The sequence below is a fragment of the Larus michahellis genome, chromosome 8 (assembly GCF_964199755.1).
Source record: "Larus michahellis chromosome 8, bLarMic1.1, whole genome shotgun sequence".
NCBI lineage: Eukaryota > Metazoa > Chordata > Aves > Charadriiformes > Laridae > Larus > Larus michahellis.
In genome coordinates this window covers 30,263,682-30,291,620 of record NC_133903.1, presented here as the reverse complement: position 1 = coordinate 30,291,620, position 27,939 = coordinate 30,263,682, and the positions used below count along the sequence as shown (strand labels likewise).

The 27,939-nt window shown below is 58.3% G+C and overlaps 2 protein-coding genes across 5 annotated transcripts; both read right to left on the bottom strand.

The window, feature by feature from the left end:
- Positions 1-181: 181 nt before the first annotated feature.
- DDR2 (discoidin domain receptor tyrosine kinase 2) lies at positions 182-17,257 on the bottom strand. 2 transcript variants are annotated; one of them, XM_074598308.1, is made up of 18 exons: positions 16,986-17,089; positions 13,457-13,606; positions 12,849-12,934; positions 10,840-10,942; positions 10,462-10,693; positions 10,232-10,379; positions 9,966-10,071; positions 9,373-9,556; positions 9,058-9,301; positions 8,874-8,936; positions 8,603-8,733; positions 7,893-8,103; positions 7,156-7,379; positions 3,677-3,813; positions 3,071-3,262; positions 2,688-2,922; positions 2,037-2,186; positions 182-1,701 (listed from the first exon to the last, which is right to left on the bottom strand). In XM_074598308.1, the coding sequence occupies exons 3-18, from the start codon at positions 12,922-12,924 to the stop codon at positions 1,564-1,566; spliced, it is 2,574 nt and encodes an 857-aa protein (XP_074454409.1). In that variant the 5' UTR covers positions 12,925-12,934; positions 13,457-13,606; positions 16,986-17,089; the 3' UTR covers positions 182-1,563. The 2 variants fall into 2 exon arrangements, with proteins under 2 accessions (XP_074454409.1, XP_074454408.1); XM_074598307.1 differs by lacking the exon at positions 13,457-13,606 and having other exon boundaries at positions 16,986-17,257.
- Positions 17,258-19,556: 2,299 nt separating this feature from the next.
- On the bottom strand, positions 19,557-27,579 carry UAP1 (UDP-N-acetylglucosamine pyrophosphorylase 1). 3 transcript variants are annotated; one of them, XM_074596652.1, is made up of 10 exons: positions 27,252-27,578; positions 26,956-27,160; positions 26,031-26,206; positions 25,579-25,751; positions 24,156-24,349; positions 23,611-23,754; positions 22,986-23,174; positions 22,495-22,542; positions 20,358-20,424; positions 19,557-20,121 (listed from the first exon to the last, which is right to left on the bottom strand). In XM_074596652.1, the coding sequence occupies exons 1-10, from the start codon at positions 27,553-27,555 to the stop codon at positions 20,029-20,031; spliced, it is 1,593 nt and encodes a 530-aa protein (XP_074452753.1). In that variant the 5' UTR covers positions 27,556-27,578; the 3' UTR covers positions 19,557-20,028. The 3 variants fall into 3 exon arrangements, with proteins under 3 accessions (XP_074452753.1, XP_074452755.1, XP_074452756.1); XM_074596654.1 differs by lacking the exon at positions 22,495-22,542; XM_074596655.1 differs by lacking the exons at positions 19,557-20,121; positions 20,358-20,424; positions 22,495-22,542 and adding an exon at positions 20,445-20,646 and having other exon boundaries at positions 27,252-27,579.
- Positions 27,580-27,939: the final 360 nt, after the last annotated feature.

The window sequence follows — 27,939 nt, the reverse complement described above, 5'->3', positions numbered from 1 at the left end:
TCCTCCATCTCTTAGGCTGCTACCTGTGTGCACTCCCCCAAGCTCTCCCCACACGGCATCTCAGGGCACACAGTGCAGACCCAGAGACCCTCGGCAGGCGAGTACCAGCCAGGCTCCCTCCCAGAGATGCCCCCAGAGGAGGCGAGATGCCTTCTGAAGTGCCACAAGGAAACCATGCAACCGGATTCACGTAGCAAGTATCTCTTCAGCGGGTTTGCCCCTATATATAGGTGCATCTACTGAATATATACATGCCTTAGCAATAGTATACTGGAAACTGTGCCACGCGTGACTTGATGGTGCTGAACTAATGCATACAAAAGTATGGAGGGGTCCATGTACCCTCTAAGTACAAAGTTTCTCCTGTCCAGCCAGAGGAGAGTATGATTTTGGGGCACGGTGGGTAACCTGCCATGTCTCCTGCCCAGTTTGCTCAACGGAGCTGCTGGATCTGAGAGGATGGACTGGTGCCAGACTGCTGCAGGATGCTCAGGGCAGCAGAGTCCAGCTCAGGCACTTGAGCTGAGCTGCGATCCCTGGCGCAAGAACCAGGGAGAGCCGCGGTGCCCACTGCTCCGTGCCCTCGCAGCGCTGTTGCTCCGTGCTGTTGCAGGCTTGGGCATCAGGCAGCAGCCGGTGAAAACTCTGCTATGTGCATTCCTCTCACGGCAGGTGAAGACGTGGGTTAACCCTGGGAGAGGAGGACCTGGAGATTTCCCCTCGGAGGTGAAAAGTGCGAACGTCCTGCCGCCATCTGCTGCGCAGGACCCGCAGGGCATCCAAAATGCGTTTCAGGGACAGTTGTGCAGCTCTGGAGCGGCTGTGGTCAGTGTGAGAAGGTCCCCTCGGCATGCCTCTTGATGGGGCTGGCATGTCCGCTCCTCCCTGGCTGACACAGAGGAGCCGCAGCTTGCGCATGCTGCCCTTTCCAGCTCCAGGCTAGGAGCCGGGAGTGCCATCAGGCTTCTCCCTATGCAACTGGGGTCTGGCCAGCAGGGACAGGGCTTTCTGCCCCTCCATGTGCATGTCCAAAGGCCAAAATGTTCAGGGAGTTTTTGTTTTCACCCTGTAATTGCACAGCCCGCTGTGAGCTGGCGGCAACTCCCAGCTCTTCCTCGTGCAGGTAGTGGCTGCCGGACAGTCCCTGCTCCGGCAGGCACATAGCCATGTGCATCCTTTCCCCAGGCACCTGCCCTGTGCATGGGCCTGGAGCTTCCTCACAGAGAAAGTCCAGCTGACGTTCCTCCCCTCCAACCAGGGGAGAGAAGCCGCTTTGTCCCGGTCATCGTCACCAAGAACACACTGCCATCAATAAATAACCCTCGTCTCAGCCTGTGTCGCTCCCAGGCTTGGGTCAGTAAGCGAGTGGGAGGTCCAAGTCGTCCCACGCAGTGGCTCTCCTTGCTGCCCTTCGGGTTTTCCTCTGAGGCTTCACTGTACAATGAGAACAAGACGAGCTGCCCGGGTTTTATTGCTAAGTCCGAGTGAAGTGGCTTTGGTTTGCATACGGGGCTCCTCTGGGGATGGGGAGGGATGGGAACGGGGCTAGTGGGGAGCAAAGGGTCATTCTTCACTGGCTGATTCTTGGAGAAGGCGATGGATATCCTGGAAGGAGGGACGATCTTTAGTGTCCCGTCTCCAGCAGCTGAGCATTAGCTTATAGACTGAGTCAGGGCAAAGTGCAGGCTGGGGAAGGTAGGTCTTCAAAACAAAAGGCAAAGATGACAAAGGGAGAGAGTTACTGCCACAGAAACCAAAAAGCAAACTGTTCCTGGGGATCCCCATTTCTCCGTGGACCGGGGAGGGGGGGCCCTTCACCAGGACTCCTTCCCAGAGGAGTTCCTGTCCTATAACTCCCCCATAGCCAAGCTCCTTATCTCATCACCTTAAAGTCTTTCCCCAGGTCCCCAGTGTCCCAGGTGCACTGCTGCCTGTCCCATCCTGTCCCATCCTGTCCCGTCCCGTCCCATCCCACCCCATCCCATCCCATCCCATCCCATCCCATCCCGTCCCATCCCGTCCCATCCCATCCCTACCTGCCGGCCCTGGTCCCGGAAAAACTCGCCAGTGTTTTCAATGACCTGCTCATCAGACAGCTGGGAGTAGGGCTGCTCCCGGCAGAGCATGAAGGTCTCCCACAGTGTCACGCCAAATGCCCACACATCACTGGCCGTCGTGAACTTGCCCTGGCAGGAGGGAGCAGAGCAGGGTCAGGCATGGACATTACCCAGTCCTGCTCTGTAAGCACCCTATGTGGCCAGGGTTCAAAACCTCTTTCTGGATGCATCATCTTCCAGATCTGGGCCCAGAGATGGGCTTGGTCCCGCAAGCCTGGTCTCTGCCCAGGGCCAGAGACTGGCGAGCTCTGGGTCCAGCTTGCAGTGACTGCTCTGAGAGCTGGGGCTCAGTAAGGACCAAGCTCCCTGCAAACATAAAAAGTAACCCTGCTCCCTCTTCCAGGTCTGACCTTGGCCAGGAGAAAACGTCAAGCGTCCTGCTCAAACACAAAAGATCACTGTAGTCCCCCCATCCTCCCTCGAAAAGCTGCTACCACTCCCACTTCCTGCATGCTTCACCCCAAAGCTGAGCTCCAGGGAGGAGAGACTTCCCCATGCCTTCTGCACCACCCAGCCCCAGGAACCATGGATGTGTCAGGGTCTGTCAGAGGATCACAGCCCCCCACATACCAGCAGGATGCTCTCCCAGGACATCCAGCGGATGGGGAGCACCGCCCGCCCCTGGATGCGGTAGTAGTCCCCGCTGTAGAGATTCCTGCTCATGCCAAAGTCGGCTATCTTGATGGTGTACTGCTTCCCCACCAGGCAGTTGCGCGTGGCCAGGTCTCGGTGCACGAAGTTTAGGGAGGAGAGGTACTTCATGCCAGAGGCAATCTGGGTGGCCATGAACCGCAGGTCGCTGTAGCTGCCGGGGAGGGAACAAGGGAGGAACTGAGGTGCCGGGAAGGACGGCAGCTAGGGGATGCACAGGCCCGAGCAGGGCACCCCACTGCCAGGCGGGATGCCTGGAGCAGGCAGCCCTGCCTGCCCCTGCCCATCTCAGGTAGCTCTACCTAATGGTGGGTGCGTGGCCGGTGGGGGGGCTGCCTGCCTGCTGGCGGGACAGGAACTGGTTGAGGTCTCCGTTCTCCATGTACTCGGTGATCATGCACAGCGGGTCGTCCGCAATGCACACTGCCAGCAGCCGGATGATGTTGGGGTCTTTCAGCCGTGACATGATCTTGATTTCCTTCAGAAAATCATTCCTTTCCGGAACAGAAACCACACAGATCGGATAGACAGGCCCAGAGGGTCAAGGAGGCGTGCACAGACCAGCTGAGCCTCCCACCGGCCCACTCAAGCCTTGAGGGGGACCCGCGGGTCCCCTCCCCTGGGACTGGGGGCCATGAGGGGAAGGTCAGGGTTGGTCCATGCACAGCAGCAGGGTGGACTTGGTGGGTAGGGTGGGGTGCTGGGGAGCTGCTTAGGACCAGCAAGGACCAGTAGTCCTGAATCATGGTAGCCCAGCATCCCCAGACAGCTCAGATGTGTGGTCCTCAGAGCTGCATTGAGCTCCTGGCCACTGGAGGCAGGGGATGCTTTCCAAGCATCCCGTCTCTCCTCGTGGGGGCTCTGTGTGGGAGGCAACACTGGGGCACGTGCACCCCCTGGCCCTGTACCTGGCATTCTTGTTGGCATCCGCTCGCAGCATCTTCACAGCCACCAGCACTGGGCAGTTGGAGCTAGTGTCCAAGCCCTCCAGGGCAAAGTCCTTGCCTGTGAACTTCTCCATCCCCTCCACTTCACAGAGATGAACCTGGAGGAGAGCAAGGGGCAGCCATTACCTCCACTGATTGACAGCCTCCCCCAGCCTGGGAAGAGCCTTAGAATCATAGAATAATAGAATCATAGAATGGTTTGGGTTGGAAGGGACCTTAAAGATCATCTAGTTCTAACCGCCCTGCCAAGGGCAGGGACACCTCCCACCAGACCAGGTTGCTCAAAGCCCCATCCAGCCTGGCCTTGAACACCTCCAGGGATAGGGCATCCACAGCTTCTCTGAGCAACCTGTTACAGTGTCTCACCACCCTCACAGTAAAGAATTTCTTCCTAATATCTAATCTAAATCTCCCCTCTTTCAGTTTAAAACCGTTACCTCTTGTCCCATCGCTCCACTCCCTGATCAAGAGTCCCTCTCCGTCTTTCCTGTAGCCCCCTTTAGGTACTGGAAGGCTGCTATAAGGTCTCCCCGGAGCCTTCTCTTCTCCAGGCTGAACAACCACAACTCTCTCAGCCTGTCTTCACGGGAGAGGTGCTTCAGCCCTCTGACCATCTTTGTGGCCCTTGTCTGGACTTGCTACAACAGGTCTATGTCCTTCTTATGCTGGGGGCCCCAGAGCTGGGCACAGTACTCCAGGTGGAGTCTCACCAGAGTGGAGCAGAGGGGCAGAATCCCCTTCCTTGACCTGCTGGCCACACTTCTTTTGATGCAGCCCAGGATGTGGTTGGCTTTCTGGGCTGCAAGCACCCATTGCCAGCTCATGTTGAGCTTCTCATCCACCAACACCCCCAAGTCCTTCTCTTCAGGACTGCTCTCAAGCCATTCTCTGCCCAATTGGTATTTGTGCCTGGGATTGCCCTGACCCACATGCAGGACCTTGCACTTGGCCTGGTTGAACTTTATGAGGTTCGCATAGGCCCACCTCTCAAGCTTATCAAGGTCCCTCTGCATGGCATCCCTTCCCTCCAGCATGTCGATCACACCACACAGCTTGGCAAACTTGCTGAGGGTGCACTCAGTCCCACTGTCCATGTCACTAACAAAGGTATTAAACAGCAGCGGTCCCAGTACTGACCTCTGAGGAACACCACTCGTTACTGGTCTCCACTTGGACATCAAGCTGTTGACTGTAACTCCTTGAGTGTGACCATCCAGCTAATTCCTTATTCACTGAGTAGTCCATCTATCAAATCCATGTCTTGTCAGTTTAGAGACCAGGGTGTCGTGCAGAACTGTGCCAAATGCTTTGCACAAGTCCAGGTAGATGATGTCACTTGCTCTTCCCTTATCCCTCAAAGCTGTAGAAGACCACCAAATTTGACAGGCATGATTTGCCTGTTGACTTTCTGTTGACATGGCCTGAAGCCATGTTGACTGTCACCAATCACCTCCTTATTTTCCACGTGCCTTAGCAGAGATCCCAGGAGGATCTGTTCCATGATCTTGCCAGGCACAGAGGTGAGACTGACTGGCCTGTAGTTCCCCAGGTCTTCCTTTTTTTCGCTTTTTAAAAATGGGTGTTATGTTTCCCCTTTTCCAGTCAGCGGGAACTTTGCCAGACTGCCACAACTTCTCAAATACGATGGATAGTGGCTCATCAAATTAATCCATAAGTTCCCTCGGGACCCACAGATGCATCTCATCAGGTCCCATGGACTTGTGAACCTTCACGTTCCTCAGATGGTCTCAAATGTGATCTCCTACAGTGGGCAGTTCTTCTTTCTCCAAGTCCCTGCCTTCTGTAACTTGGGTGATGTGGCTAGAGCACTTGCTGGTGAAGAGAGGCAAAAAAGCCTTCTCCATATCCTGAGTAACCAGGTCTCCCATTTCCTTCCGGAGGGGGCCCACATTTTCCCCAGTCATCCTTTATCACTGATGCACCTGTAGAAGCTTTTCTTATTACCCTTGACATCCCTGGTCAGATTTAATTCTACCAGGGCTTTAGCTTTCCTAACCTTATCCCCAGCTGCTTGGACAATTTTTCTGTGTTCCTCCCAGGCTACCAGTCCTTGTTTCCACCCTCTGTAGACTTCCTTTTTCTGTTTGAGTTTGTCCAGGATCTCCTTGTTCATCCATGCAGGCCTCCTGGCATTTTTGCATCACTTCCTCTTTGTTGGGATGCATCGCTCCTGAGCTTGAAGGAAGTGATCCTTGAATATTAACCAGCTTTCTTGGTCCCTTCTTCCCTCCAGGGCTTTATCCCATGGTACTCTATCAGCACATCCCTGAAGAGGTCAAAGTCTGCTCTCCTGAAGTCCAGGGTAGTGAGCTTGCTGTGCTCCCTTCTCGCTGCCCTAAGGGTCTTGAACTCCACCACTTCGTGGTCACTGCAGCCAATACTGCCCCTGAGCTTCACATTCCCCACCAGCCCCTCCTTGTTGGTGAGAACAAGGTCCAGCATAGCACCTCTCCTCTTTGGCTTCTCTATCACTTGGAGGAGGAACCTCCTGGATAGCTTATTCCCTGCTGTGTTGTTCCTTCAACAGATATCAGGGTGGTTGAAATCCCCATGAGGACCAGGGCTTGTGAACATGAGGCTGCTCCTATCTGTCTATAGAGGGCCTCATCCACTCAGTCTTCCTGGTCAGGTGGCCTGTAGCAGACCCCTACTATAGTGTCACCAGTCCCTGCCCTTCCCTTAATCCTGACCCGTAAGCTCTCGGTCGGCTCCTCATCCATCCCCAGGCAGAGTTCCATGCACTCCATTTGGTCATTATCATAGAGGGTGACACCCCCTCCTCGTCTTCCCTGCCTGTCCTTCCTAAAAAACCTGTATCCTTCCATTCCAACACTCCAGTCACAGGAGCCATCCCATCATGTCTCCATGATGCCAATAAGATAAGACCTCTAACTCCTCTTGTATGTTCCCCATGCTCCATGCGTTTGCATGGAGGCACTTAAGCTGGGGCCCCGATGAAGCTGATTTACTGGCTGGCGTGGCCGGTGTTCCTTTGTGCTGCACTCCAAGTGCTCTCCTGCTGACCGGTGATCCTCCTCCTGGCTCTGAACATCTATCAATGGCACTGGCATCGAACTGATAGGAGTGGGATGGATTGAGGTTTCCCTCCCCTGGTAACTTTAGTTTAAAGCCCTCTTCACAAGCTTGGCAAGCATTAGAGCAAAGATGCTCTTCCCCTTCTCAGACAGATGGACCCCATCAGCCCCCAGTAGACCTGGTTTCTCAAAGTGAGTCACATGGTCTACATAGACAAATCCCTGGCTATGGCACCAGTCCTGTAGCCATTTGTTGACAGAACAGATTCAACCGGCCCTTTCAAACCCCTTTCCTTTGACCAGGAGGATTGATAAAAAAAACAGATTGATGAAAAAAAAAGCCTTGCCTGAGCCCTGCTCAGAGCAGGACTAGCTCCCACTCACCTCCCCAAACTGGCCTTCCCCCAGCTTCTCCTTGAAAGTCAGCAGCTTCCTGGGGAACTCCTCAACGGCCACGTCCTTGCCAGAGAGCAGGTCCATGGTGAGGGCTGGCACTGAGTAGGTGTTGCCACCAGTCACACCCTGCAGGTTCACGATGTCGGCCTCCGCATAGTGGGGGACTCCCTCGGGGACATTGGCCTGGGATGGCTTCACAGGACCACTGCAGCCTAGGTGGGGACAGCGGGGACAGCCCTGCCATGGATGTACTGCCCTGCACCCTCTGCTCCCTGGCACCTGCTCAGACTCCAGCCACTGTCTTCTCCATCCCCGTCCTCCCCAGAGCCCCCACTTTGCCCCGACATGGCTGGGCTGCTGCAGACTTCGCAGGCTGCTCCTCTGCTTCCCCATCACTGACAAATGCACCAACCCAGCTCCAAGCACCAGATGAGCAGCGGTCAGTGCCCGATCTCTGCATCATGGAGGAAGAGATGCCAGAGCATCCCAAGGACGGTAGTGGGGACACAGGTCAGCCTGCCAGTGAACACCAGTGACAGCTCTCGGCCACAGGCTTTGTGTGACCTCTGAGCAGGATACACAGGAGCTTGTGTGACCTCCCCCCGCCATCCCTCTGTGCCAAAATGTTTGGAGATCGGCCAAAAGCAGGGGCTGGGGAGAAGGGCCTGCAGAAGACTTGGTGAGTGGTAGACGGCTCTAAGCATGCACGGTGTCCCAGGTCTCACCTGTGTCCTCCTCCCCTGGGGTGAACTCCGGCAGCTTGCGGATCAAGCGGGAGGGCTCCTGGTAGTCGGGTCCGAGGGGGAATATGCGGTCATAGGTGGAGCTGGACTCCTGCTCGCTGGAGGAGGAGGAGCGGTTGTGGTTGAACATGCTGGATTCACTGGGCAGGGAGAGGCTGACAGTCATTTCGTCATCCAGCATTCTCCGCGAGGCCTGTGAGAGGGCAGGCAAGGGAGGAGAGAGCTGGGACCGAGGGTCCCCACAGCACCGGCAGGATGGGGTCTCTGTGGTTGTGCCCAGCCCCAATCCCCCGTCTCTGGTGCCCTGTCCCAGGGCTTCATAACCTGCCTGGGGCAGACATTTGTCCTCATGTCCTCTCCTTCTATTGTCTGCCTCTATGGAGAAGAGTTTGGCTCCATCACCCCTGTGACTGCCCTTGATTAGCTGGGGGCTGCAGTGCCCTTCAGGCTCCTCATCCTCAGCCCAGTTTTAGGACAGAGGGATGGACAAGCGGCAGGTCCCAAAGTCACCACCCTGCTCAGCTAAATCCCCTTGCTTGGGAGATGGGTGCAAATTACAGCCTTCCAGAGGAGGGGAAGGGAGCATCAGCCCCACCATGGAATCTGCTTTGCCTGTGCTGAGCTCCCAGAGGAACCTACCGGGATGAGCCCACCACCCTGGGGCACCTCGGCAGCCACCAGCACTTGCCCACCTTCTCCAGCATCTTTTGCCAGAACTGCCGCCACAGTATGATGACAATGATGGCCAACAGGATGAAGATGATCGCCACCAGGCACCCGATCAGGATGCGTGTGTTGCTGTCGTCTACCTTGAGCGTGGGGTCTGGCAGGAGAAGGGGACAGCAAGAGCCGGTCATTCTGGGGCATGGGGAGAGCTCCTGACCCTTTCCTCCATCGGATGGGACAGAGCCCCCAGAGCATCTCCCCACCCAGCTCAGGGTGACATACTTTTTGATGCCTTACCATAAGTGGTGGGGACCACAGGCACCCCGGGGGGGCCCACCGAGTTGTTGTACATGGCTGCGTCTGGCAAGGGAGAAAAGGAGAGCATCAGGGTGGGTGGTGTGGGTGCCCCACAGCCCCACTCCCTCCTTCAAACCCCCCTTCAGGAGGGTCCGGTCCCTGCAGACCTCATGGAGTCAGGTACCTGACTGGAAGGTGATCTCGCTGAACATCATCCAGGCGTCGGCGAAGTAGTACTGGCACTTGATGGCGCTGGCCATGCGGTGGAGTAGGGGCACGGTGACGAAGCGGGCACTGGGGTTCACGTCATCCAGCACCAGCACTGAGGAGACGGCGTTGGGCTCCCACTCACTGGCATCAGCGCGGAAGTAGCACTGCACCTCCTTGAAGATCTTCACCCCTTTGGCAAACATGTTGTTGCAGTGGACCTGTGGGGCAGACCGTCAGTGCAGCCATGGCAGGGGACAGGGACAGGGGACAGGGCAGGGGGTGTGCAGACCTTCATAGCGGTGAAGTTCCTGATGCGGTCGAACTCAAAGGTGATCTCCACGTAGCCGCCAGCGGTGCTCTCGTTGCGCCAGCCAACATAGTCGTAGCCCGGCCAGACGTGGTACTCGTGGGTCTGCGTGAAGTCGTCCAGCCCTGACACCCCGTCTGTCAGCTGGCCCAGGCCCTCCGTCATGCTGGCATGTGCAAGGGGGGAAAGGGAGCGTGACTCTTGCCAACGCCACAAACCTGGCACCACCCAGCACACACAGCCACCCCCCGCCCCAGGCAGCTCCTTGCAGCCCCTAGGAAATTCAGGATGGGTTTTTGTTCTTCTTGGTGTTCTTTCTGGAAAAGGTTGTGGGATGCTGAAGTGCGGTGCAGTTAGCGTAAAGCCAAAAGAAGGGCTGGGGGTGCTTTCCCCTTCACACTGTCCGCATCATTCGTGCAGCCTCCCAGAGCTGGCCATGTACTCTGCTTCAGGGACACCCCAAGTATTTCCTCTGCTGAGTATCAGCAAAAACGAACACAGGGAAGCAAACACACCCCCTTCCTCTCCTGCCCGGCGCAGCACCCATCATGTGCACAAGCCCACCAGGTCCTCACCTGTACCCAAATGCCCCATCATACACTGAGTCGTTCAGGTAGATGATGGTGCCCCCGGGGAGGACGAGCTGCTGCCCAGCTGGCGCACTGTAGGACACCAACCCATCTGTGGGGAGAGGAGGGTGAGCGGCAGCCCATGCTGGACCACCCCGTTGCTGGTGTGCCCCGGGGCCAGCTGCCGGTGGGACAGCCAGCCCCCAGTGGGACGGACAGCCCCTGGTCAAGCTCTGGGGACATGGGGAAGGGCACAGGACCACAGCACCCACCCAGCCAGACGCAGCCATACAGCTCCACGCGCAGGCAGACGTTCATGGAGTGGTCAGTGACAGGGATGAAGCGGACGAAGCGGGCGATGAGGGGTGGCTCCAGGTCCTTGAGGACGATGTCGTAAGGGTTGGTGTTTCCATCCAGCACCTGGGGAGAGAGAAGTACAGTGGGGTTGGGTAGGCACAGCCCCTCACCCACCACCCAGTGCAGCCCCCACCCGCCTCCTCACCTGTTTCCCATGCCGATTCCTCCAGGAGATCCATCGCGTGCCGTCCCGGCTGTAGTTGATCTTATACATGGGGGCAAACTCATTGCCATGGCCCCCGGCGTGGCGCCCCTGGGTGCCTACCAGTGTGATGAAGTGGAGTGCACGCAGGTCAATCTGCAGGAACTCCTTCAGGTCGTCGGGCTCCACTGGGATCTCGGGGCACCAGGCACCATCGCCATCCTCCGAGTCCAACCTGTGAAACCAGAGTGGAGGAGACATTTGCAGGTGGCCAGAGCTGTCCCTGTGCCCCGCTTCTGCCTCTCTGTGGCAGCCCAGACCCTGCTGTGGCTGTCACAGGAGTGTCTCTGTGCCTACCCTGCCACCTGTCCCCACACTCACCGTCCGTACTTGGCGGCTGTGGACTCGGACCACTGGCTGGAGGCTGAGATGTCCTCGTCAGGAATGTGCCCTCCCGACATTCCCAAGGGGTACCGGCACACCGCTGCAACGAGACCAGCAGGGTGCTAAGCAGGCATCCCTCCTCCCCTCCCCAGCTGACAGAAGGGCTGAAATATGGTATGGCACTGCCAGGGCTGGGGCACATCCACAGAGCCATGGGCACTGCAGCCTGGGCAGCTCAGGCATCACAGCACTCTCCGTCCCTCCGGCTTTCAGAGCAGGGGCGAAGCACGATGGGATGGTCCTTCGCAGGCAGTCACCTGCCTGGGCAAATGGAGCCACTGGCCAGAAGCAGATGCCAGCCCAGCTGGAAACAAAGCTGGCAGTAAAGGGAGACAGCGCCCCAAGAGCTGCTGGACATACCCAGTCCCTGTCTGCGGAGATCCCTTCAGCAAATATTTCGGCTGTGGTGGAGGGAGAGACCATGGGCTGGCACCGCTGTCCCCATGCTCCTCATTCTGGGGGCACTCCAGAGGCCATTCATTCATCCAAAAAAACCCACCCACAGCAACCTGTTCTGGGCCATGCCATCCCGCTTCTCCCCCCACCTGCCTGGGGAAACAAGTGACAAAGGCAGGCGCTCGCCCTCCCCGCTGACCCCGTGGCTCCCATCACCAGCCCTTCTCCCGTCCTGGCTGTGAGTGGAAAAGTACCCGGGGTGGCATGTGGGCTGCGTCCCCGAGTGGCAGCCGGCTCCCCTGGCACCGCATCCACACCGCTTCCCAGGAGTTATTTTTTCGTGCCCGGCTGCCAAGAGAGCTGCTGAAAGGCCGGCTTGTTTGGCCGTGTTTACTGTCTGGCCGCTGGCTCCAGCCCACAGCGCTCCCTCCGCACACCGCCCCGAGCAAATGCCCACACTGAGGCAGCAGGGCCCAGGTGAGGATGAAGTGTCAGGGCCACCTCCTGCCCCCACGCCCAGTGCTGCGATGGCAAGGAGCCTGTGTCCCAACACGAGGTGCTGCCCAGCAGCTAGCTCCCATCCCTGGGTTCCCACATGACAGGGACCATCTTCTGCATCCAACAGAAAGATGGGTGCATCTTCAGCACAGTGGGGAGCAAGCATCTCTTCTTTTCTCCAGCTCTCCCACCTGTGATGCTCTGCTGAGTGCAGCTCCCACTGAATTCCCATTTAACTCTTCCCGAACGTGGAGCCAGCCCAGCTCCTTTGCCCTAGGTAATTACCATCTTGGCCACTCAAAGCCAACACTGCCAGCCCTGGATGGCAGCAGAAGAAACAGGATTACTTCCTTAAGCACCTTCTCCAGGGAAGACCCAGCAAACTCTTCCCACGGATGGAAGAAGCCTTTGAAGGGACTTGTTACAGGGATGCCCTGGGGAAACCCTGATGTGCTGAAGGAGTCTGGGCTCTGTGTCCACCCCTGCAATGCAGAAGGGGGCTGAGCCCTGTGGAAACAACCATTTAAACACACTTCTCTTGCTGACATTTGGCGCAGTGTTGTGGTTTCTGGCAGCACCTACTCAAGCTGCTTTACTAAAGCCAACCTTGGTTTGCTGCAAAACGCCAAAGAAAGCACGTCCCAGTGGCAGCAAACAATGCCCCGGTGCCTTGCCTTCTGCACGCCGCGGCCTCAAAACTGAGCAGGCTCCGGGAGCCCCCACGGAGAAGGGCTCCACTCAGAGCCCAGAGCTCCATCTGCAGCACTTTGCCCATACCCCAGTGTCCCACCAGCCCACTGGTGCCAGTAGAGACACTCGTGGTATGTAGAGGATGCCTTATGGGTCACTGGCAGTGGCCGAGCCACATGCAGGACAGCAGAGTGCCCAGGCAGGCGAAGCTTGGGGTGCCATCACACACTGCTCCCAGGGCTGGGAAAGTCCTGGAGATGGTGGAGATGATGTGAGCCCAGGCTTGGATGCCCTGGCAGGACCACAGCCCAGGGAAACACACCTTATGACTCTTGCAGCCCCCTGGTCCCCATCTCACTTACCTGGGTTGACCTGGGCTCTCGCAGCCCACAGGACTTCCAGCAGCAGCAGCAGGGCTGGTCTGAGGGCAGATGGCATGTTGGCAGTCCTGCGGAGACAGAGCCAGGACTCACCATGCTGAGGCAGCTCAGCCATGTAGAAATGCCAGTCTTACTTGGGGCGGCCAGCCAAGGATGGGAGGGCTTCCCCTGCATGAGACCTGTGTCCCCACCTCAGCATCAGAGGAGGAGCAGAGCCCCAAGCCTCACATCTGTGATGGTGGTCAAAGGGGTCCTGGTGTCCCATCCCATCCACGCCCCCCGCCAGGAGCCACAACATCACAGTGCCACACCGACGCAACCCCCAGCTTGGGCAGGTAATGTGGCCCTGACACATCCCTGGAGCTGGCCACATGAAATGGCCACGGGACCCACACGACCCTCCCAGGGCTCTGCTCGGGGCCGTCGACATCCAGCTCCACTAATGGGGTGAAAGTCTCCGGCTGCGCCACCCGCCCTTGGATGACTGTGAAAGTGAGGCATTGCACAACCCCGTCGTATAACAAAATAATACATTGCAACACGCGGTTTCCCTGCCTTCTGGCTCAGGAGAGATAATATCAGATAATCACCCGAGATTTACAGCATATTTGTGACAGTTCTCCGTGGCAGAGCAGATCCTGGGGATTTCTTGACAGGCTGAGAGAGTTGGGGTTGTTCAGCCTGGAGAAGAGAAGGCTCCGGGGAGACCTTATAGCGACCTTCCAGTACCTAAAGGGGGCCTACAGGAAAGATGGGGAGGGACTCTGGATCAGGGAGCAGAGCAATAAGACAAGGGGTAACGGTTTTAAACTGGAAGAGGGGAGATTTAGATTAGATATTGGGAAGAAGTTGTTCACTATGAAGGTGGTGAGACACTGGAACAGGTTGCCCAGAGAAGCTGTGGCTGCCCCATCCCTGGAGGTGTTAAAGGCCAGGTTGGATGGGGCTTTGAGCAACCTGGTCTGGTGGGAGGTGTCCCTGCCCCGGGGCAGGAGGGTTGGAACTAGATGATCTTTGAGATCCCTTCCAACCCAAACCATTCTATAATTCTATGATGTGGGTGACACGGAAAGGTGTGACAGAGGGGCATGGCAGCCAGCTTGCACCCTCTGCCTCCAGGGGGGCATCAGATGAGACTGAAGAGGACCTGGGAGTCCTGGCAATCGGCTCGGGCTGACCTGTGCTGGTGGGGCTCCTCAGAGCAGGCTGCAGTCCATGGCACAAGGGGATCCCCCCTGGCCCCAGCCCTGGCACATGCCTGCCCCCTGAGTCCCTTTGCAGCCACACCACTTCGCAGGGCAGCAGTCATTGCCCTGGCTCTGGGTAGCCGGCAGCTGCCAGGAACCCCCAGTGCCCAAGCAGCTCCTGTTGCACCCACCCACCTCAGGGGAACCACCGCGGGGCATGGCACTGTGCTAGGGGATACACCAGGGACACCCCTAAATGTCACCAGCCCTGCCCCAGGCTCCCTGAGCTCCCCCTCCCCTTATTTGCCAAGGGGACGTTTGTACTCCTGGCACAGCCCTCCACACAGGCACTACATGGAGATTAGTCCACTTTTTTTTATTAAAAAAGGCCATTTTAATTTAGATTACATGTACATTAACCTTTGCAGGAACAACTTACTAACCTGGGGGTTAAAGGGACCATAGCTCCTTGCCAACTGGGACCCGGCTGCACGTGAGCGCAGGGGTAAATCCCAGCTGAGTACCAGGGACGTTCAGGCTGGGCTGGCAGGTCCCTGAGCTGCCTCAACACCAGCGACTGCACATGGGGACCCGCAGCCTTGTCCCCACCACTAAGAGAAAGCCCAAACTCACCCTGATCCAGCTGCCACACGGTGGATGCCCCCGTCCTGCGGAGTCCAGCTGGGAGGTGCTGGATACAGCCCTGCTCGCTGGCAAAACCGGGGTTTGTCATGGCAGGAGCGTGGCAGGCTTGCTGTGACCATGCCAGCACCCAAGGGGACTGCAAAGCCAAAGAAGCTGCCACCCACACTCTGCTAGAGGCTCTCTGCACCCAGCGGTGCGTTGCTGGGTTCCCCAGGGGGTCTCTGCTAAACACTACGAGCTCTGCAGGAGGTACAAATAAACACCTGAACTTAGGGTGATTTTTTTTCCCCTGTTTCTCTATTTTATTTTTCTTTTTCAAATCACATATGTAGTCACTTATTTTTCTGTTTCCGGCTGGGGAAGTTTAGTTAGTTGCAACTAACTCAGCTGCAACTGGGAATTTCAACTGCATCGCCGAGATGCGCACATGAAGCTCCTGTGTTTGATGATGGCCAAACATTAAAATCTCAATTTCCTTCTGCATTCCAAAAAAAAATCCAGGGCTGTATTTTTCCCACTGTTCTTTCAGGCTGAGTAAACTCTTTAAGCATCAGGATACCAGATGCCGTAATGTCCCGCAGGGAATGCATTTACATTTAGTCCAATACAGGGAAATTATCCCCACGCAGCCATTGGGAAGCCCTCATTGCTCCTTGGGGGAGCGGGGCTGGGGGACAGCAGGAAGACAGTGACTTAGGCAGCGAGGCTGGGGGCTACGGGATGTGCGGTCAAACTGGCTGAGCAGCATTGGCAACCCAGATGGAAATAATTTTTATTCCACCAGCCTTGCAAAAGGGATGGCTTTGCAACATTTTGTCTAAAAACGTTTGCCGAAAATTTTCAATCACTGGAAATTTTTAGTGCAGAGAGTTTTTGGAGCTCCTCCCTGGCATCGCCTGGGCTTGGGAGCTTCCCTCGGCCACTGCTTTTTTTTTTTTTCCCCTCTTTTTATTTTCCACCCTTCTTATTCTGCTGAAATCACCAGGGAAACTTAGCAGGAAAAAAAAATAAAACCACGTTTGTTTAGAGACAAACCCTACCTGAGCTACGGTCCCTTTTGCCCACAGCCTGTGCTGGCTGGTGAAGTCCCCAACTCACTTCCCAGGTGGGGTCCACTGTCCTCGACGGCACCGGAGGAGCATCGTCCGTGGGGAGGGGGCTGGATGGCAGCATCCCACACCCCTGTGCACACCAGGTCCTGGACCTGTGTCTCCCAGGGTTCCCATTACAGAGCCCCCATCCTCACACGGAGCCAGGGGGCTCCCCTCCTGCTGGGATGGCGGGTGGGTGGGACACGCTGAGGCCACGCAGGAGAGAATGTCCCTAAGCGGTGAGAGTCTCCCTGTGACCCTGGACCACGACCCAAGGCATGCAGTGTTTCGGTAAGGGGGTTTGGGACCCCCTCCCCAGCTGGCACTACAGCCCCCAGCATGCTGCGCCACTGGCGCAGCCTCGGCGGGAAGGCAGTGCAGCATGCCGGGACCCGTAGTCCTCCTCCCCTCCAAAAATGCCATTTTAGACCTTCTCTGGGCTGGATGCAGCCCCATTTTCTGCAGCGGCAAGCACCTCCCCAGACGCGGGCTTGCCAGCTCAGCCAGGGGCATCACAGCCGTACAGGGTGCGAGGAGCAGCCAGCACGTCTCCTCAACTGCCAGCTGCCTTGCAGAGACCTGCCAGCAGCACAGCCCACAGCCATGGGGCCTGGGGACGTGGTCCTGTGGGTGCTGCAGCCAGCAAACCCTCCCCGCCAGCTGAAAACTTGCAGCCCTCCTCCCTGCCACGGCGCACAGCGTTACCCTGCCACGGGGCACGGCGTCGCCCCGCCACGGCTGGGATGCCGCCAGCAGGTCCCCAGCACCAGGATGGGGGGGTCAGGATGCTCAGGAGCACCAGGAGCACCAGACTGGTGGCCCTGTGTCCCCTCCTAGCCTGACCTGGTGCATGGCTAGAGGACCCTAGGGACAGCGGGGCCTCTCTGTCTGGCCAGCACCACCACTGTCTCTGCCAACAGACACACAGGCGGGAGCTGAGGAGGGACACCAGGAACCGCTGGCTTGGCACAAGGCATGGGGGGAAACGCTGGCGGTGTGGGGGAAAACGGAGAGAAGGGGCCAAATGTCACCTCCCCAGGTGGGGACACTGCCCTGCTGCTGCCCCAGCCTCTTCCCGGGCAGACCCGAACGCCAGTCCCTCTGCCCTGGCTCTGCCACGGAGTACGGCAGACCCTGCATCCCCCCAAAATCCCAAGCCTGGGGAGGGGATCCCCATGCACCCTAGAGCAACTCACCGGAGCAGGGAGGTGGTAGCAGGCGGGTGGGCTCCTTGCCCCTTGCCCGGGCCGGGGGAGCCAGGCGAGGAGTGAACTTCCCCGGGCTGATGCAAGATGCCTCTGGGAGCGCGTTTGCATTCTGCGGATTCCTGGGAGCCAGCCAGAAATCCCACAATCCTACATCTTGCACATTTGGTTTCAATTAGGGAGCGGAGCGGGGGAGCCAGTCACCAATCCAGGCTAGCTTTTCGGCAGAGGTTATTTTCCTCGGCCCGAGGGAATGTGTGCAAAGCTATAATTTACAGCAAAACCCATTCATAGCGTGAAAGAAAAAAAAAAAATAAAAAATCCCTGTAGCCAGCAAGGGAACTTAAAGCAATAGGCAGTGTTTTGCTTTCCAGCGCTTGCCCTCATGGCTGCGGGATGGCACACGTGTCCGGGACCTTCCTCCTGCACTGTGGGGTGCAGGGGCCATGTGGGACATCCCCAAAATGCGGGCGGTGGAGGAGCTCCACAAGTCACAAGCCACAAGTCCACAAGCTCACAAGGTCCCATCCCTAGCCTGGAGGGTCCCACATGGGCTGCCCCGCTCTGGACCCCTGGTGGGAAGGGTACCGGGCTGCTGCGCGGACACGCGTGGCCAGGACACTGGCTGCCAGAGAGACTACCTGCCCCAGCGTGTGGCATGGAAGAAGTGCTCCGGCTCCCTGAGCTGCATGCTGGGCTCATGGTTTTAAATCATTTCCAGGCACTAGCTTGGCACCATGGCCACAGGCTACACAATGCGTCAGGGAGAAATATAATAATAATAATCAGCTCACGTTAATTTTGGGGCAATAGCTAAAAATACAATTTAAAAAAATATAAATAATAAATTCAATATTCTTTCAGACGAGCGTTTTGGCTGTATTTTATGTATGTGGGCCAGCACCCGCGCTGCCCTGGGAGGGAAGCAGCAGCCCTGGCAGCAGTCCAGCAGCCCCCGAAAAGTGCTCTTGCTCCACGGGGCACCCCGCACTGAAGGAGGCGCCTGCCCCAGGGCTGTTGCGGCCATGCTCCCAAACCCCCAAACCACCCTCCCCGCCCGACTTCCAGCCTGCCCGCTCTCCAGACAAACCAACAAAGTTCCCAGGCAGGGTGCCAGGGCGGGATGGGGGACCCTCACCGCTGCCACCGGGCAGGGGCTGCAGTGCCAGCCCAGCCATGGGCACAGGGAGCAGCGTGCCTGCAGGGAACAGGTTAGCGTGGTGCCTGCTGCAGGGCTCTGTACCCTGCCCTGGATCAGCTGGCAGGGGGGGTGCCCTCACCCCCACAAAGGCTGCCCTACGTGCACGCACGCCAGCTCCTCTCTGCCCTGCTCAGCTCCTGCTACCTGGAATTGGCTCTCAAATAACTTGGCGGCGGCCAGCGCCAGCGTCTCTCTATCCCAGGACCCAACACAAAAGTGTTGGTGTGCAAACAGAGCCAAAAAGCCAAAGCAGACTACTCCCCTCCATCGCTCCCAGGGCACCAGCCAGAGAGACGATACCCCTGTGCAGCCCCTCACCACTGCTGGTCCTGGGGCCGCAAGCATCCCCCAAGGTGGGCCACACTGTGCTCTGGCCGCTGCCTGCCCCATGCCAAGGAGGAGCAGCTTCAGGGGTGCCCACCTGCTCTCCATGGAGCAGAGATGTCCCTTCCCCACGGCGGTTGCTCCCAGGGCCCAGCAGAGCCAGCAAGCAGGGGGAGGCGGTGGTACAGACCCTTGGCAGCTCCCTGCACCGGCTCCTCACATCCACTCTGGCCCCCATCCCAGGCTTTCTCCCCCGAGACCCGTGGCCTCCAGCCTGCCTCAGCCACACGCAGCCCAGCTGGCCCGTGGCAAACCACCAGCAGCCACAGCACCAGCCAGGACCCCCAGCGTGGCCCCAGCTTCCCAGGCATGCTGCATGGGGAGCCGAGTGCACGGCTGGGCCTGGGGTGCCCAACAGCCACCTTGGCACTTGGGGGACTTGGTGACTTCCCCTGGGGAAGCAGTTTGAGCCCCATTCCTAGCCCCACAAGGGAAAATCCCTCCCCAGGGGGCTGCAGGGCAGTGGGCGGCTATGCCACCCTGCCCCAGGGGCTGCAGCAGGACTTGAGAGCAGCAGAGGAACCAGCCAAGCACCACGTCCCCTCCCAAAAAGCAGAGGAGGCAGCAGAGCCGCTCTGCCCAAGGGCATGGGGACACCACCCTTCAGGGCAGTGGGCTCTGGCAGGAGCTGAAGAGCCCTCCCTGGAAAAGCGGAGGGCACAGGATGCTGCTGGAGGGCACCGTGCCAGGCTGGTCTCACCCCGAGTGCTCCATCGGCATCACACACCCACCCATTCCTACCTGCTCAAGGCTTGCCAGCACTCGTGAAAATCCAAGAAAAGGCAGCCCTTCACTTCCTCCAGAAACATCACCAATGAGCACTGCGGGCCAGAGGACCTGCCTGCGACACCCCCAGGCAGCAGCTCCTGCTGCTGGGATGGGTAGTGGGGCACTTGGTGTGACTCAGTCGGACCTCTGGTCTATGAGTAGAGCCTCTGCGGAAAGCCACCATCACTAAAACAACACCAGACGACACACAGGAGGGACTCAGAGTTTAATCGGGTGCTTCCAGTTGTGCAACATACAAAGGATGACCAAAAGGGAGGATATGGGCAATGACAAGGACACTATTAAAAAAAATAGTCATGTAGATTTGAGAAAAATAAAAATTCAAGATTAACCCCAGCCCAGTACCATAAAAATCCTCTGCATGTACAATGACTATTACTATATACATGTTTAAAAATAAATGCCCACAGCCTGGAGCGCAAAGAGCAGCACCATAGCTGTGCTTTGTGGCAGGGGAATCCATAAGGTGTTTGGTTTTTAAATTAAAATATAAATAGAAGCGTACAACATGCCAAGAACCGAGTGGGTTACATCCTCCTCTGCACAGGGCCAGAGCGAGCGGGATTAGCCCCTACCAGTTACAGCTATAAACCTTTATGTGTCTGAATTCGCAGCCCGCCAGGCGGGATGGGGCAGCCCAGCTTGGGCACCATGCCGCTGCTACATCCCGTTCTTCACCAGTTCGTGGATCCCATCCTCATCAATAATCAAAGGTGCGCGAAACTCTCGGTCCTTCACGTACTTTTCCAGACCCTAAGGGAGGATGAAGCAGCTCGTTAGGAATGCACCACGCAGCATCTGCTCTGTTGACCTGCTGAGCTGCTTGCAGGTGGCTCTGGTCCCCTCCTGTGCTAGGCAGCTTGGGGGACAGTGCCTCAAAAAGCTTCACAATGAATCCAAGTCACACTTTTGTGGCTTACCCCCGCCAGCCTCCCCACCTGCCTAGTTAGTCTGCAAGGGCTCCCGGGCTCCAGAGAGCCAGTACTCACCTCTCCTCCGTAGGAGATGAGGGGAGAAATTTCACACTGGATTGGCAGGTCGTTTGCATCCTTCAAGCTACAGAGAAAAATGAAGTCAGGAGGGTTAGCCACATCCCACCAGGGGATGCGGATGGGGCCCAGAGATCTCACAGAAGCCAGTGCGGGGGGTCAGCGGCTGTCAGGGGCACCGGTGGCTGCCAGCCCACGCAGATCCCGCCAGCGCAGAGCTGCCCTGGGTTAGTCAAGCCTTGCGTGCTCTCCACAGAGGTGCGAGCTAAGGTTTAGATACCAGCAGTGACTGAAAGGGAAGAAAGCTTCAGATGCAGTTTTAATGAGGATCTATGGGCCTTTCCATGTGTGCAACTACAGCAGCGCATACACCCCCGGCCTGGACCACAGTCCCACTATATTTGATGCTGCATGCAAGCTTGTCACCCCTTCCTCCTCCTTGCACTCGCAGCACCTTCCTGTTTGGCTGGTCACAACAGGTCTTGTTTCGAACACACTCCTTGTTCAACCTTGCACAACCTGAGGACACAGGGTAAGCCTGTCTTCTCGCTCAGCAAAACTCGCTGTGGCACTGCCTGCTCCTCCTGCCTTTGCCTCTTAGACGAGCTGTCTAAGCTCCTCTGTTCTGCACGCAAACCTCAGCTGGTGAGGACAAGGGCAGACCCACACCAGCACTGCCCACCACAGCCTGGCCCTGAGAACAGCCACAGCAGCACTGACCCCGCTGGGGTCCCTGACCCTGCTCCTGCTGCCACCAGCCCTTGTAGGACCCCCCTGGATGCTCCCTGGATCCAGCTCGTGTGTAAGCCTGGCCAGGCAGTGTAGCCATGCGAAGCTGACAAGGAACCACGGCAGCATCCCAGGGTGCCCCTGCACACCCGCTCGCCACCGCAGCCAGACAGGCACCGCAGGACACCACCTGAGACAACGCTTCCTTCACCCGGGTCAAAGCTCGTCCCTGCTGCCACACACCCGCTCAGCCCCGTCGTGTCCCAGCTGTGAGTACATAAAGCTCACCCATCCTGGCCCAGCCCTTGCACTTGTTTGCCTTGAAGTTGGATTAATTTCAAGATAATTGTTTAAAAAAAAAACAACCAACCAAAAAAAACCCACACCAAACCATGCATTGCCATTAACTGGCAATGAAGGATAAATGCATGATAAAGTGCATCCTTCATCCTACATTATAACTAGTGTTATGGCCTAGTTATATGCACTTGGAGTCTTGAATTAAAAACAGAGACCCCAGGTGTATCCACCAGAAAGCACCAGAAGATACTGAAGGCTTCTCCTGAAGGTGAGGAGGTAACAAGCTTGCTTAGTCTGCAAGTCATTTACACTCACCAGCTCTAGGTCCCAGCCGCACAGATGTGCCCTGTGCCTACAGAACACACTGCTATTACAGAAGTTGCTTTTAGCAGTTCTGTCAACTTTCACATTTACTTCTGTAAACTTTTAAGCCCTGAGCCAGGGGCTTTCCCTGGTGTCATGGTCTGGATCTTCAAAACTCAAGAGCTGAAGTCACATAAAGCACAGCTGGCCGCCTACGCTGAGATTTGCACATGTTACATCAAAGCCTGCTTGATGTGTACTAAACGTTTTTAATCCTGTTTCAATCCGCCTGGATGCCTGGTGGACACCGGGAGACAGCAGGCGTCTCCAGCTACGAGACTGGCCGAGATCAGTCCAGGCTGTGCTATGCCATGGTGTGAAAAACAAGGGAGTGTCACAGAAGGGACAGGCCAGCGTGTTTCCCAACAGCATCCCGCCTGCAGAGTGACCTTTGGGGGCTGCGCACAGTCAGCAGCAGGCTGCCAGCCGCCCTGCATCTGTACCAATGGCACAAGCCCCTTCCAATTATCCCCCAACAGTTCCTTTATGGAAAGGAGCCCAAGGAGGGAGCAGATGCTGCCAACCGACCGCCACCATAAGAAACAGCATCTGCGGGGTCCTGTAGGAAGACATGCCCCGCTCCCAGCATGCGGTCCCGAGCCCCCTGGCTCTGTTAGTCACTACAGGTGCCTGCTCACCAGCACGCACCCATCGCAGCGACTGCAGCCTGGCACACTGCTATGCCTACAGCCCATTAGTACCTAAGCACAGCCCCGCCACCACGCACGCTGCACGGTATAGTTACTTGTCATTGACATCTGCTGGGGTGGCATCTGACCTTCCGTTTGTGACACTATGTGGGAATAAACAAGGGTTAGCAAGGGTGGGAAAAAAATGGGCAGAAGTCGTCTGGGGTTTGCTGTTCTGCAAACACAGGTGGTGGGAGGTCTCTCAGTTGTGGGACACCACGACCCCAGCCTGGCTACTGCATGGATCTCCTGGCATGCTTGGGCTTCACTAGCAACCTTGGCTGTGCAATGGGGACCAGCAGGATTCGGTTCATAGGTGTTGAATCAAGAAGAAAAGCTCCTGCTGACCGCACAAGCACCCCTCCTACAGCCACTGCCCAGCCCGCACCCAGTTCTGCCCCATGGACCATGCGGGAGAAGGGACCCATGGCTGGTTGCTCCAGCAATGCTGGTTTCAGGACCGCTGAAAAGGAGAAGGGCTGGGGACTGCCCAGTGCTTTATATCCAGCCCAAAAAGGATGCAGGAGCAGCAGGAGCAGCAACTCACCGAGGGATGGCAGGGATGCGTGTGCCATTTTCATCCACGAAGTGCCCCCCAGCATTGAGAACCCAGCAGTGATGTAGGGACATCAAGGCGTGTCGGGCTGTAGTAGGGTTGTCCTTGCCGTTCTGGCTGTCTGCGTTCTTCAGAGGAGAAAATTCATCCTCACGCAGCACCTCATACACCACAAACTTCCTTGCGGGGGAGAACAGGGCATGGAAGAGTCAGGTTTGGGAAACATGGCTGCTCCCTGTCGCTTTGGCTTCTCCCCTGCCATGGTGGCTGAGCTGGGGCCACGGACCCCCCCCCAGCCCACACCCATGGGCTGTCCTCACAGCCACAAAGGAGGGAGGGGAGGACCTGGGCTGTAGGGTCAGCAGATGCTCCTCTGGCCCAGGAGCAGGGCTCAGCCGAGCAAGAGGCACACAGCACCTGTCCCTCCTGCTGCTTATGTCCCTGCTCATCTCAGGGCACAATCATTCACTGCTGCTGAGCAGCACAGGAGCTGGCATCCTGTCCCGACCCTAGGGCATCACCAGTGGGCACAGTCCTGGTACCTCCTCAGAGGCTCTCAGAGCTGCCCAAGGGACAGCTAGCAGCCTGTTCCCCACAGAGAGAGAAAAGGACGTACTTGGAAAACTGGAAGATGTCAAAGACGAACTTTTCCATCTTGATCCCATTGGGCTTCTCGGGTAGGATCAGCTGCCCTGTAGCAATGTCCACGTGGGGGATCTTCTTCTCAGCTACATGGTGCTGCAGACGCGGTTCGTAAGTGCTACAACAGGCCAAAACCAAGCTGTCACTCACCTGAGCAAGGCACATCTCCAGCCCCCCAGCTCAGACACTGCTGCAGCAGGACATCCGCTCTGCCCTGACCCCCAGCCATGGGCTGCTCGTGCCCACAGCAGCTAGGAGAGGACGGCCCCACACGCCCAGGCTCTGTCACCAGCCACCAGCAATGGCCAGGGGAAACCTTATCTCGAGTAAGGGACCATGCAGAAAGGAAGCAGTTAGGGGCGCATACGGGAGCCAAGGACCAGACCCTGTGGGCCTCATCCCAGCATGTCTGCAAATAGCTGGAGCTTAACCAGCAGAAAGCAAGGCACAGGCAGCCCACTCCACTCAGCACCAGTGCTCCTCCTCCGGAACACTGGCAGCACCCAGGCAGGCCCTTACTTGACTACATCTTTCAAGAAGGCAGTGGTGAAGTAGTGATTGGCAATGTTGCCTGCGTTGAAGAGCAGCCGTCCATCCGGGCCCCGTTTCTGGGCAGTGGCGAGGGAGATCTCACTGTACTCCACCACCTGGTAGACACCATCCACTCGACACACCACGCCGACCGGCTCCATGGGGTTGGTCTTCTCCACCACCTGCCCAAGGGAAGCACTGTCAGGGAAAGACCCAAGACCCCCAAGGCCCTGCACTTCAAATATACTCCTTTGTATCTAGCTGTCCCTGTGGAGGCATTTCCCTGCACAGGACAGCAGGGATAGTGCAGGGGTAGGGATGCTGGAGCCCTCCCCTCCCAGATGCTTCTGGCGATGGTGACCAGAAGAGGAAGAGATTGCAGGGCTGGTTGACAGGGTGTCAGGCACAGCAAGAGGGCGCAGGCAGGACCTGGCGCTAAGCCCGCATATCGCTGGCAGAGGGCACGGATATTTTTAGCACCCAGCCCGCACATGAACAGCCGGCTTGCCACACGCAAGCAGGGGCCTGCTGGCTCAGCAGAGCCATGCCCCCACACCTGACCTCCCTCCTCTTCCTCACACCCCACACACCTCCCTCTCGGCATGGGGCCCCCCCAGCAAATCCCTACCCATCAACTGCCACCACGGCAGGGCAGTGTGTAGGGACACAGGGCTTTGTCCTTTCTGCATGCTAGGGTTTACTTCCTCCTTCTCTCACTTGGGCCAGAAGGAGGAAATGCTTTCCCTTTCCCAGCTCAAGGGAAAGCTTCAAGGCCAACAAAGTCCTCTCACCTGTTTGCCAGAGCCGAGCCCAAGGCAAACACAATCGCACACCCTTTTGGCTGTTAACCCAGCCTTTAAGTAAAGTTTTGCGCGTGCAACATCCTACTCGTGAGACACTGGGCTGGACTCAGCATCAGCAGTCAGCTGTATCCACTGTGTCCTGGTCTAGTGCCCAGGATGTCACAGCTGGGGACAGCTGTCAGCCTGTGGCAGAGATCCCGGTTGGCCATTCTCCCCACAGCCACCTGGACAACAGCTGCCCAGCCTCTCGGTGAGAACCGGGCAGCCCCACGGGGCTCCCTGGCAGCTCTTGGCCCCAGTGACCAGGGGACCTGTAAGCCCAGGGTCTGTCGATGTCACAACCCTGTGCAAGGCAGGACGGGAGCAGCACCAGGCAGGGGTCAGTGATGTCCCACATCCCCTGGGATACCAGACCCAACGGGTAGGTGGAACTCTGGCAGCATGTGCTAGTCCACCAGCGAGCTGCTGGTGCTTAGCTATCCCTCTTGGCTGCAGCAAGCTGGCAAAGGGAGGGTAAGGAGTCAGGGAAACCAGACAAGGAGCAGGACAGACCCCACCCTGCTCTGGGGAAGCAGTGCCTCCCTGCCTGCCTGTCCCCAAAACCATACCTTAGCCCCACAGTCCGCTTCCTTCTCCAAGCAGAACCCGATGAACCTGGGGTCAGCCACCTTCACCAGGATGTTGTCCACACAGTAGACGTGGACACTCTGCACGCCCCTCCGCTCCATGTCATCCACAATGCTGTGCGCCCCCAGGGCCCGGTACAGGCCCCCATTGCCATCTGCGGAGGGAACAAACCGTTGGGGCCACAGCAACATCCATCTGTCCCGTCAGCCACTTGCGCTCATCCTCCTTCCCCAGGGAGCCAGGGTTGAGGGTCATCGGCTCAGCCATACCCCACCCTGGTCCTCCCCGCCAAGATGGACAACTCCCAGCCTGCGTCATCCGTGGGCCACGTCACGCTGTGAGACTGCTCTGCACAGGCTTCAGCTCCAAAATATTGTCCTCAGCACCATGTCCCACCCCCTCGCACCCCTCTTGCCAGCTCCCAGCCACCGACCTGGCGCCATGGCAATCTTGCCCTTCTCCTCCAGCAGGATTTTCCCATCAAACCCCAGGGCGGGCAGCATGCCCTGCTGGAAGAAAATGATGTTTTCCTTCTTCAAGCCAAAATAGTGATGCTTCAAGAAGAACTCCTTGGTGGACTCCATAGTCCGGCCGCTTGTCATGATGTACCTGTCACGGCACAGAAGACACCCGATGAGCAGGGAGGAAAGGCAGGGCCTCACACCCCTCATCCCAAACGTGGGGAACCGCTTCAGCCTGTAAAACCCAGGACAGGCTACTTTTACCCCCCCCAAAACATTTAGAAGGATCTGACCTGCTGCAGTCCCACCTCTTTGTCAAGCCAACAAAGGGCTCGTTGCAACATGGTCTCCACAACCCTACCATACCCTGTGCAGTGGGGGGACACACACAGCTGCAGCAGCCAGCTCCCACCATGACACCAAACTCATGCTTATAGCCCCTTACCTCCCAGACCCCCGCCTTGCATGGCAGCAGGATGACCACAGGGGCCACGACGCATGTTCCCAAGGGCTGTAGGATTAAGACTGATAACGTGGGACCTGACAGTACCACCCTCTGGGCCTTGACCCACTAACCCCAACAGGCTGTGCCCATAGTGTCATTGGTGTCAAGAGGGTCTACGCTAAGGGGTTCTGCACCAGCCCACGTGTCCTTGACCTGCTAACACCAACGGGGTCCGTGACAACCTACAAGACCTTGACCCACCAAGACCAACCAACAGGGCTTTGACCAGCCAACATCAATGGAACAACACCAACCCATGGGCCCTTAACCCACCAACACCAGCTGGGGTGATGCCAATGGAGGGCCCTGCCAAAGCGACCCATGAGCCTTGTCCCACCAATGCCACACCAAGGGGACGCTGACCCCACCGGGGCCCAGGGCAGGGGGCTCACCAGGGGATGTGGCAGGGGGTGCCGTGCTGCTCCTCCGCCAGCTGTTGCAGCCGCCGCAGGCGCTGGGCCTGGAGGTGGAAGAGGGTCTTGCGGGAGGGCAGCCCCACGTCACACATGCCCTTGGGGTAGGGAACGCCGAGGCGTGTGCCCTGCCCGCCGGCCAGCAGCAGCGCGGCCACGCGGCTCCCCGCGATCTCCGCCAGCCCTGCGCCCGGGGGTGAGAGCAGACACGCGTGGGGCCCGCCGCGCCGGCACCGCACCGCGCCGCGCCGGGCCCCGCCGCCCCCCGCACCTACCGCGGCTCTCCCAGCGCGGCAGCAGCCCTCGGTCGCGGCAGGCGCTGCCCAGCACATCCCGCGGCACCGGCTCCATCCGCCCGTCCAGCTTCACCGCCGCCCCGCTGCCGCCTCCATCCTCGCGGGCGCGGCGGAAGAAGCGGTTGATCTCGGCGACGTCCATGTCGCGCAGCTCCTCCACCAGCGCCCGGCGGGCCGCGCCGCCCAGCTCGGCCCAGAAGCGCAGCACATGGCCCTGCCCGCCCGCCGCCAGCCGCTGCTCCAGCGCCGCCGCTGCCTCGTCCCCCTCCCCTGCCGCCTCCATCCCGCCGCCGCCGCGGGGCCGCCGCGCCCCTGCCACCCCTTTATAGACCCCCGCCGCCGCGGGGCCGACCAATGGCAGGCGGCGGCCGGCACGTCCCGCGCCCTCACTGGCTGCCGGGGCACGGCGTCAGCGCCCCGCGCCACGTGGTGCCCGCCGCCGGCCCAATGGGCGCCGGGAGAGTGGGGCGCGTGGCAGCCCATTCACCTCCACCCCCCCGCGGCACTGCCAATCAGAGCGGCGGCGGCGGCTGCCATGGCAACGCCCGCCACGTCAGCGCGTGCGATCCCGCCGCCGGGACAGGCGGGGCCCGGCCCCAGTCCCCCCACCCGGCGGTGGCAGCGCCTCCGCCCCGCTCCCCTGGGCAAGGGGGCGGCCCCGGTGCCT